The sequence below is a fragment of the Dryas octopetala genome, chromosome 3 (genome assembly GCF_963921425.1).
Source record: "Dryas octopetala chromosome 3, drDryOcto1.1, whole genome shotgun sequence".
Lineage (NCBI taxonomy): Eukaryota > Viridiplantae > Streptophyta > Magnoliopsida > Rosales > Rosaceae > Dryas > Dryas octopetala.
Genome location: NC_141368.1, coordinates 18,678,885 through 18,690,232, shown reverse-complemented (window position 1 = coordinate 18,690,232; position 11,348 = coordinate 18,678,885). Strand labels below are relative to the sequence as shown.

General features: G+C 34.1%; 1 protein-coding gene across 1 annotated transcript; it reads left to right on the top strand.

The window, feature by feature from the left end:
• The first annotated feature begins 2,323 nt into the window (after positions 1–2,323).
• LOC147291565 (Pentatricopeptide repeat (PPR) superfamily protein) lies at positions 2,324–6,690 on the top strand. The gene is made up of 3 exons (XM_086237913.1): positions 2,324–2,539; positions 3,425–6,068; positions 6,148–6,690. The coding sequence occupies exons 1-2, from the start codon at positions 2,492–2,494 to the stop codon at positions 5,642–5,644; spliced, it is 2,268 nt and encodes a 755-aa protein (XP_086094039.1). The 5' UTR covers positions 2,324–2,491; the 3' UTR covers positions 5,645–6,068; positions 6,148–6,690.
• Positions 6,691–11,348: the final 4,658 nt, after the last annotated feature.

Below are 11,348 nucleotides of genomic sequence, written 5' to 3'. Positions count from 1 at the left end.
AAAAATGGGAAAAGAAAAAGAAATTATTAGAATCAATGATATTATTAGAAGTCGTTGAAAGTTTATTAATGTCTATGAAAGTTTTTTAATAAAAATCCATGAAAGTTTATCACTTAAAAAAAGTCATTAAAAGTTTGGATTGAGTACTATCACTTAAAAAAAGTCATTAAAAATTTAGATTAAGTACACCCCTTAATTTGAGACAACTACATAAAGAACTCCGCTAAAAAAATGAGAGAACTCCGCCTAAAAAAAAAGGCTAATTACATATACCACTTTCAAACTATGCTCTTTTTGACACTTTTTTTCCCAACTAAAACTTTTGATACTTTCCCCTCCAAACTCAATTTTGTTGAACAATTTCTTTGTCACTTTTGCAAACGTGGGGCCACATGGTGACGTGGCCTTCTGCTTGAGGGCATTCTCGTCTTATCATTTTTTGCTTCAATTTACGACACAATAATACATTCATACATAAGTTTATTGACACTAGCAAAACTAATGGAAAAATTAATTTTTTAACAGTTTTCGACTAAAGTGTTGTACTAAGTTGATTTTGAGGGGTAAAGTGTTTAAAATTTTTAGTCTATAAGGCAAAGTGTCAAATAGGATATAGTTTGGCGGGAGGTATCTCAAATTAAACCTTAAAAATAATCATTTATATATATTTTTTACATGTTACTTTTGGAATAGTAATACATCATTGCAAGAATCACGCAGCCAGTTTATCATGGTTAAAAAATTGGGTGGACCTTTTTAACATCCAACACTTTAAGTAAGTTATTTTATCATGAGGGACTCCAAAGTGAACATTTTATCATTTACTTTAAACTAAAATGTAAATTTGTCACAGATCAGGTTTTAAATCATAAATCAAGTAAAATGTGACTCTGAAGGAGTTATAGTTTTGGTTAAATTAACTTTGGGATACCTTTTAGTGCTTAAGGTTAAAGTTTCATCTCTAAGATTTAGAGCTAAGCCCTAAATCATAAATTGTAAACTGTAATTTCTAAAGACCCAAACACTATAACAAATACTACACCAATTCAATAAGGTGTAACATAACTCTATGAAATAAAGTGTAATGCAAAGAAAGTTACACTTTTTGTTAAATTGATTTTCGAATTCCTTTTAGAGCTTAGAGTTTATGGTTTACTCTCTAAGATTTAGAGCTAAAGCCGTAGATCATAAATTCTGCAAATCCTAGAGGCCTAAACCCTAAAACATACAAAGCCATATTCAAATAAATACCAATATAACTTTGTAAGGATTATATTTATTTCACTCAATGAGTTTGGTTTTAATTTTGATTTTGCATTTCGTTGGTCGCTTAGGGTTTAGTTCTCAATTTTGGTTTAGCTCTCAGGTTTTGGGTGCCCTACAACCGAGAGATAAATCCTAAGCTCTAGCTAAAACAATACTCAGCCCTTCCATAATAATCCCATAAATCCCTATAAACCCTATAATAACTCATATTCAACTCCAATAACTAAGAAAAAAAAATACTTGCACGTTTGAACAACATGACGTCAAGAAAAGTTAAAAAATAAAAAAAATAAAAAGGTTTTAAGCCCTTCGTAGAGCCTAAAAATAAGTGGGGAAAAAAATGATTTTGGTCCCAATGGTTTCAAAACTCTGCATTTGATTTCCGTGTTTTATATTGTTTGCAATCTTAAAACATTTTGCACCAAACATTAAAAAATTTTTAAAATTGAAAGTAATAACTTGTTTAAACTCACAAGTTTTCCTTAAGAATGAACGAAAATCATATATGTAACCTTGAATTTGATTTTCAACCAAAAATTCAAAGAATTGCCAAACTTAAAGTTCAAACAAAAAAAAGTTTGCGAGCCTCAATTCCTTTAACAAATAAATACAGAAATGAAAATTGAAATAAGTTCTAGAAATGGCCCATAACATGGTCTTTCAATTCCTCAACAAAGTTTTTCTTAAAAACAAATGGATAATTTGTCCCCAAATTGAAAATTTTGAATTTTGTTAAAATTATTCGAAGATTGCAAACAACATAAAACACAAAAACTAAATATGTTTTTGGAGTATAAAATAAAACACAGGGATCAAAACTGTTTTTTGATGCTATTTTTTCAATAAATGAAAAAGATACTTATTTTATCTGACCAAAAAAAAAAGATACTATTTTTGGGTGTTTTGGCTTTTTTTTTTTTTTTTTTTGACCAGTGGTGTTTTTGCTAATTTAACACACTAACGATGTCCAAAACAAAACACACACTAACGATGTCAATTGTTTTGACTATATAAACGTCCAGGGTTCAAAGTTGAAACACTGAAACATCAACTTGCTCAACCGTGAAGAAGAAACAAGACGATGAATGAAATAAATGGAAGTTATTCAAAGTCAATTACTCCCCAAGTAATTGGTTCGACGAAACACAAATGAAAATCATAAACTTCATCTCCTCCAGCAGGCAGAGCCGCAGAGGCAGCAGACTAGCAGTAGATACAACAACAAATGCACCCAACCAATCTTCGCATCCCAAACACCGCAAAGGCGTTACTGGTAAGCTTTCTTTCTTCTCCCTCTTCTTTAAATTCAACTCAACAGCAAAACCCAAGACCATGTCGTTGCTCATAATCTCATCTTGTGGTCATTTTATGCAAGGCCTCATCATCTATTCGATGAAATGCCTCAAAGGGATTTTGCTCCAAATGCCTACCAATAAATAATGTACTTCAATTTGTGGATTGTGAGGTTGAAGAAACCAACACCCAAAAAAAAAAATCATAAAATGGCTACTCTTTAACATTTAAAGTTTAAAATTTTATTTTGAGTTTGTGTTGCACCATGTTTTTTTTTTTGGTTTAAATCTTTTGCATGCAAAAGTCATGTTAGGAGAAGATGTTCCACACATATGAATGGCTGAATCCCTTGTTTTTTTTTTTTTGGTCATTTAGCCTTTGATGAATATTAGGTTGAAAGCATTCATTTGCTCCGGTCTTTCCTAGCCTGAATTATGTTCCATCATGAAGTTCATGTATGCGTGTGCACGGAAACACACACACTCTCACACTTATATGCATGATTTGTGGAATAACAATTAATTATGTTCTGCCATCATATCTCTATAGTATCCTTATGTTCACCACAATGAATTTGTTTTCTAGAACATACTTTGTGAGAAAAACAGTTGGCAGTGATTCATGGGGGAAATTCCTTATACAACCATTGTATACAATTCCAACCCCCTCTCACAACTGATCATGTGATCAGGTTTGAATGTGAGAGGGGGTTGTGTACTACGGTTGTATACAAGAGTTTCCCATTTTACAGGTTTTTGTTTGTTTTAAATTCATCTTTAATATCTTCCGGAAGGGTATACTACAATTCCCATTGGTAAACATTTTTTGTTTTTATTTTATTTTCCTCTTTTTGCGCTTCCTACAGCTATTTCACTCTTTGAGGTTGTTAATGAAGGGTTTGTCATCAATCATCAATGTGTACGCAACTCATTTGAAGCTGATATTCAGGAGAAGAAATACACTGAAATATTATTCTTCTGGGAATTTAGCACTATCTTCCATATCTCTGTCAGAGGATGAAATCTCAAGGCTTGAAGATACCATTTCTGCTGATAATGGTGTTTATGCAAAATGCATTCCAACTGAATTTAGCAAACAGAATGAACTTTATTTTGGTGGAAAAGATGTTGGTGAGTCTCTTGACACTAGATACTTTTCTTCCAGTAATCAGAGACCAGATGATGATGAAATGAAAAGAATCATGTTAATACTAGCAAAGCGTGGATGGAATCTGGGTTCTCAAGATGGGTATAATATCTATCTGAATCAGTTCAACATAACACAGATTTTGAATGATCTGTTTGAGGAGAGTTTGGATGCTAAACTTGCTCTACACTTCTTCAAGTGGTCAGAATGTTGCTCTGGATCCAAGCATACAATACAGACCATATGTAGAATGATACATATTTTGGTTTCTGGGAACATGAATCATAGAGCGGTGGACCTGATACTGCATCTTGTGAGAAATCATGGTGATGAGGAGTCATGTAATTCATTGCTTGCAGTCCTTTATGAAATCCATAGTGAAAGAAGGGTTTTAGAAACTGTATGTAGCATGCTTGTCAATAATTATATTAAGGAAGGTATGGTGAACATGGCTCTAAAAGTAACATGTCAAATGGAGCACCTAAACATCTTTCCTTCAATTGGGGTTTGTAACACCCTGCTGAGGGCATTATTAGGGTCAAAGCAGTTGGACTTTGCATGGGATTTTCTGGAAGTTATGAGGACAAGAGGAATGGGTTTAAATGCTTCTATAATGAGTTTATTCATTAATCAGTACTGTAGTGAGGGTGACCTAGAAAGTGGTTGGAAGTTGCTCTTGGAAATGAAAAATTATGGGATTCAACCTGATGTTGTTTCATATACAATCATTATTGATTCACTTTGCAAGATGTCTTATTTAAATGAAGCCACTACCTTATTGTTTAAGATGACTCAGTTGGGTATCTCTCCTGATTCAGTTTTAATTACTTCAGTTATTGATGGTCACTGTAAAGTGGGACAGACAGGGATAGCAATTAATATATTGAAGACTTTCAATCGTCCCCTTAATATTTTTCTGTACAATAGCTTTATTTCGAAGTTATGTACGGATGGTAACATGGTTGAAGTTTCTAGTCTGTTTGTTGAGTTGTCTGAGTTGGGCTTGCTACCAGATTGTTTTTGTTACTCTACTATAATTGGTGGATACTGCAAAGTGAAAGACACTGATAGAGCTTTCCAGTATTTTGGAAAAATGCTAAAAAGTGGAATTACACCATCTGTTGCCACATACACGTCGCTGATTGATACTTATTGCAAGTCTGGAAACATGGAAATGGCAGAATATTTGTTTCAAAAAATGATTTCCGATGGTGTGCTACCTGATATTGTTGCGTATAACACCTTAATGGATGGCTTTGGAAGGAAGGGACACGTACAAAAAGTTTTTGGGCTTTTAGATATGATGAATACTTCTAATGTTTCACCTGATGTTGTGACATATAACACTCTCATTCATAGTCTTATAACAAGGGGATTTGTCGATGAGGCAAAAGAAATTTTGTTGGAGCTTATCAAAAGGGGTTTCTCTGTGGATGTAGTCACATTCACCAACATTATAGATGGGTTTTCCAAGAAGGGGAACTTTGAGGAAGCCTTCTTTGTGTGGTTCTACATGAGTGAGCATAATGTGAAACCTGATGTAGTGACATGCAGTGCTCTTCTCAATGGATACTGCAGAGAACGCCGAATAGAAGAAGCCAGTGTTTTATTTCACAAGATGCTTGATATTGGATTACATCCTGACGTGATACTGTACAACACTCTCATTCATGGATTTTGTAGTGTTGGAAACTTGGACGAGGCATGCAACTTGATAAGTATGATGATTGAACATGGTATCGTCCCTAATATGGTTACTCACCATGCACTTGTCCTTGGGTTTGGAAAAAAGCGGGTTAAGAGTCCTGTAGAAGCTGCAGCTCTTAAGTTGCAACAAATACTGCTTAGATTTGGTATTCATGCTGAGGTTGATGAATATTTAACAATGAGAGAGCAACCAGGCAGCTGCAAAGCTGCACCTATTTTGGAGCATCCTTAGCAAATCAATCACCAATCAGAGCGAGTCATGTGGTGCTAGTATAGTCCTGAGGTTCAAGCAGAAGAGCAATTACCAGCTTGACCCTAGCCCTGGATGCTCGGGTTGTTCTCATCATGAGCAAGCACTGACTGAACCAAAGCACTAGCTTGATGCTAGAGGCATTCCTATGACTCCAACCCTGAGCACATGCTTAGGCTCGAGCAGTACCTCAATGCTCGGGATGTTATATCATGTCCCGAACACATGCTTCAACTTTGGAGCTTCAATCACGGACCAAATTAGATTGGAGCAGTTACCTCTAGAATCGCAGGAAAGATCATCAATTAACTCATGTCATGCCTAAGGACCACGAAAGATCTCAATGGGAATTTATGAGAGAGAAGGGGCTATGCCCAGACCACTACAGAGTTGAAGGTGACTAAAGGTGATAATTTTCACTGAAACTGTTCATATTCTCATTGTGACCTGTGCTGACTTGATAAGAATTCTTGTTTTGACTATAGGGAATGCTAGCTGCCTCAAGTGCCTCACTCGAAACATTTTCTTCATCCCAACTCACAAGATGGGTGCAGACAGGACACTTATCAACACCTTTTCACTCCAAAATCATAAATTCTGATCATACGATCAGGAGGAACACCATGGCAATATCGTGATTTTGGGTATGGTTTGTTCTTAAGCTGGCGATAACACCTTGCAAGTCATGGAGATAACACCTTTCTTCTTCTGTCTTCTTCTAAACTTCATCTTTTGATTTTACCCCTTTCTTCTTCTCTAGATCACCACCCCAAAAACCCATAGACCCTTTGGGCATTCCCACCCTGTTCTTAGCTTCCCTCCATTATTTTGTTCTTCAATTGGTTACCCTCACCCAGCTATTTTTTATTCTTTTAATTTCATAATTTAGGGACTAAAATTTTCAATTTCAAATTAAGGGTTTAAAGCTAATTTCTTTAAATCTCAAATTTAGGCTTTAATTGCTGTTGTGACTTGTGTTGAAGAATATAAGTAGAATTTGTTCACTGAAAGAAAAAAGCCACAATTTATACACCATTTTTTTACTAGAAAAAATAAAATAACTTGAAAGTTTAGCCCACCTCAAATTTACATTTTGACTCTGCTGTTGCTCTGTGAAAAAAAAAATTTCTTCCTCTTCCTTCTCTTCCATTTGATGAGCAACATGTGTAGATACCATTTTGCAAGTGGAAGAATTAAACAAGCTCTAAGGCTCTAAGCACAGCATTGACTACAATGATTTGGATAGAAATTTAATATTAAAATAGAAGAGCAAATTATAATTTACACTCTTGAGGTTAGTAGATCAACTTACAATTAACTAATTCCATATTTCTAACTGTCTAAGTATATGTTAATTGATGACTTGAAAGTTGCGGGTTCTACATTTTTGTCAACATGTAAGGCCGAATAACCTCTTTGCATGTGCATTTCCATTACATCAAGTTTGATATGGATTTTGGGAGGTTGATCAAAAACCAAGAATTCATATCAAACTACTTAAGCACTTCTCATGGGGCAATTTGAGAGATCGTTCGACCTTACAAGTCAACAAAATGTGGGACCCGTAATTGTCCATATCATCAATTAACGTCTGATTAGATAGTCAGACAGACGACAGTAATCAATTGTAAGTAAATCAAAACGTTAGATATTAAATTAAAAAAATTAAAACAATAGGATGCAAGTTGTGAAATTCCTCAATAGTGTAAGTTGTAATTTGCCTACAATAGAATGGGATGCACAAGGGCAGTATACAAAAGTTTTGAACTGACCATGCCAGCCACATAATTAACATAAAACTGGCCCATAATACAAGGTCAAATTTACAGAGAAGATAAAAGACTAAATTGGACCGAGGGATCTACCCCTCCCTCCCTCGGATGTCCCAAAACAAATAAAAAATTTGATGCAGTGTTCACTGTCCCAAACAAGCAAAGCTCAAATTTTTTGAGTACTAAGTAAAAAAGTACTGAAACTCTCAAATATGCGCTACAAATTACAATTGTTGAAAATTGAACTATTTGTTATAAGGAGCATATATAATCACATTTACATCTCAAGAATCATATTTTTGCCCACTAAATGCTTAAATGTTATAAACCATAGTGAAGGCAAACACTAAGAACTTACAATAAACAGACTCCCTGAAAACTGTGACATTCAAAAACTCTTTGGCCAAGCTATCTCTTTGGCCATTTGGGGCTGTAACTTGGGGAATAAGGTATAATAGTGTACGATTCAAGTCGTCCATATGTAGGTCACTATTGAGAACCTGTAAACACACAATTCAACCACTATATCATCTCCCACATTAATGCTCCAATATTTTTGAAGAAATAGAGTCAGAAGTCCATCCACCCCGAGTTCCTTGGACGGTGGCATTTGCTAATTAAGAGCTTGCTCAATGTCACCTCCAATATTCATGTCCGCTCAATACAATGCAGCACAAGTTCCAAATTTTGAGCACCTGATAACATTAAAAATCTGTAAAATATGCCAAGAACACCCCTCAAATCATCAAAAATTCCTACCACTCGATTCCCATGTTGCATGTTTAGCAGTTGCATGAAAAAATTCCAGCACCATGTAAGCCTCAACCCTCATTTACTATCTCCGCACACTCTAGGTTCTTGACCCAAAATTCTTCAAAGTGAAATCGGCTAGGACCTTGCCCAAAAACAAATGGCCTGGCCATCTCGAATTAACCCGAACTTCTAAAATAATCAGATAATGATAAAAAATATCCGAAATATTATAGGTTTATTTTACGATTTACCACCCAAAATTATTTTTCCTTCCCAGATTACCACCTAAAAGTTTTTTTTGTCATAGGTTACCACATATAACTTACACCCATGTTTCATTTTACCTTGTTCCGTCAGCACTTCCGTCAAAAATGCAAACGTCACTGTTAATGCTGACGTGGAGCGCTGGATGTGCGCCATGTGTCACATCTTTTCTTTTCTTTTCGGATTTTTTCTATTTTCCTATTTTTATAAACTTTGAAAATTAAATAAAAATAGCTCCGGACTCAGAAAAATACACGAAAAAATTCCTACGAACTTGTCTTGACTAGTACTAATTTACTATGGGGTCAAAATACCAATTTTCCCTCTGAGTGTTTTCATAAAATTTGGAAAGTTCAAATTTATTTCTAGAAAATTAAAATACTCTAGACTCTTTAGAAATTCATAGAATAATCTCCCGAACTCAAAAAAATACGAAGTCTGCATCGTTGGTCTTCTAAAAACTAACAATACCTTTCTCGTGAACTCTTGCTACTCAAAAGACCTCCTGGTCTTAGTGGAAAATAAATTTCTCTCTATAATATAAATTTTAGAATTTTTGTTTAAGTCTCGAAAAAATTCTCTAAAACAAGTTTTTGGTAGTTTCCAAAATATTTTTGAGAATTCGTCCGAGAATTTACGGAAATTCTAGAATTTATTTAATCGATGGAAATTTTGCTTAATTTTCTAGAAATAAATTGAGACTTCTCAAATTTTTTGGAAACACTCAAAGGGACAATTGGTATTTTGACCCCAAAGAAATTAGTACTAGTCAAGACAAGTTCGTAAGAATTTTCTGAGTCCGAGGCTATTTTTAATTAATTTTTAAAGTTTATAAAAATAGAAAAATAGCAAAAATCCAAAAATAAAAGAAAAGATGTGATACGACACACATCCAGCACGCCATATCAGCATTCGGAGGTATTGACGGAACAAGGTAAAATGAGACACATGTGTAAGTTATATGTAATAACCTGAGATAAAAAAACTTTCAAGTAGTAACCTGAGAATGAAAAACGCTTGGAAAAGCTAGAACCACTCAAAGAAAGACTAAGAGGCAAACTTAGGGTGCTCCAACTTGCCTTCAATGTGACCGCCAACAAACTGACCATTCCATTATGTATAATCAAAACCTGTATAAGCATTGTCAAACAAAGAAGTATATATCAGTGATAACACTAAAGTTTTAGATATTTCTTGTATTATATTTTTAAGTTTTTATACTGTTGTTTATACCATAAATTGGTTTTGGGTCAAGAGTACGGGCAGACCCATGTTTTATTAATAAAGCCCAACCTTTTTTTTGTAAAAGCGAGCCTAAGAGTCAAGGCCCAAGTCAAAGTTAATTAAAAGGAAAGTCCAGATGCCGCCGAGAGTCCTTGGCAAACTAGGATTTTTAGATCAGATAAGGCAAGGATAAGTTGCTTTGGCGTGAAGAAAGGAGGAGAAGGAGTCCAAAATCAATAAGGAAAAGGGTTTTCCCAACCCTAGGAGGCCGATCACTATATAAAGGAAGCATCAACATTCAGAAATCTCTCTTAACACATCTCACAAATCAAGCATAAGCTTTTCAACAACTCAAGTTCCAGATTTCTTGTAGATTCAGTTTTCAATCTTGTTCTAGTTCTTTAGACCTAGTTATTTGTTTTTGGCTTTGCTAAGATTTTCTCTTAGTATTGATTTCTTTTAGTTGGTTATTTTCTTTCATGAGATTTGTCATAAGAACTCGTATTGTTACTAAGTTTAGAGATAATCATATCGTTCATACATTTTTCATTGAGATTCATTATTTTGCAATTCATCCTTTTACTCAAGCTACAATTTTACGTACTTACGAATTCGAATATCGAGTTATTGAAACAATTAAGTGATTAAAGTTCTTGAAGATCAAGGCGAGTAGGACCTTAGCGAGCTTTTGTTCCTTACTCGATTGCAATTGTTTTGATTAGAAGTTAGTAGGCTCGGCCCAAAATAGCAATTCACATCTTTCTATTACGGTTTTTCAGTCGAGAATAGTGACACGTCCAAATCATTAAACTAGGATTGCGGTATTTCTAACTAAAGTCTCGGCAATCCCTGCCTTGTTTTTTAGAGGTAACAACTATTATCAAAACTAGTTTTTTATTTTATAATAGTTAAATGACTAAATTATTTTTTATTTGATTGATTTTTTACAGAGATGATTATTTAGAAGATAATTTTAAAAAAGAACTATTCTGATCATGAAACTAATTAATGAAAAAAGAGTATGGAGTGGAGAGAGAGAATGGAGAAAGGAATATGTAGCTAACTATTCTTCTAATGTGAAAAGCAAATTGATGTGATAGGACTTTTGACATTTGTAGAAAGAGGAAATTGCACTATTAGTCAATTTATTTTTTACTTAGTTTTATATTGGTCCATGTTTTTTTTTTCCTTATTAGTCCATTAACTTTGTGATGTGTTCCATTGTGGTCCACTAACTTTGTGACGTGTTTCATTGTGGTCCAAACCGTCAAATTAGTATAAACGACGATTTATTTTTGTCATGTGCCGCGCATGTGGGGCGTTGTTGTGGACTAATATTAAACTAAATATAGAATTAGTGGACCAATATAGAACTAAGTAAAAAATTAATAAACCACAATGGTGCCTCACATGCACAACACATTAATAAAATATACGGTCATTTGTATTAAGTTGACGGTTTTGGATCATAATGAGAAACCTCACAAAGTTAATGGATCAATATAGAACGGAAAAAAAATCATAAACCAATATAAAATTAAAAAACAAAAAAACAAAAAAAAGTGGACCTATTGTGCCAAAGTCTAGGGGACAAATTTTCATCTCCATAGAAAAATATAGAAGAAAACAAAAAGTCTAGAGAGTAAGAAAACAAAGAAAGAAAAAACCTAAAA

What these genes read in the sequence shown, in the direction of transcription:
- LOC147291565 (XM_086237913.1), top strand. Translation starts at nt 2,492, where the DNA reads ATGCACCCAACCAATCTTCGCATCCCAAACACCGCAAAGGCGTTACTG. An exon ending in ACACCGCAAAGGCGTTACTG is followed by an intron (nt 2,540 to 3,424) that starts GTAAGCTTTCTT and finishes CGCTTCCTACAG; the next exon opens with CTATTTCACTCTTTGAGGTT.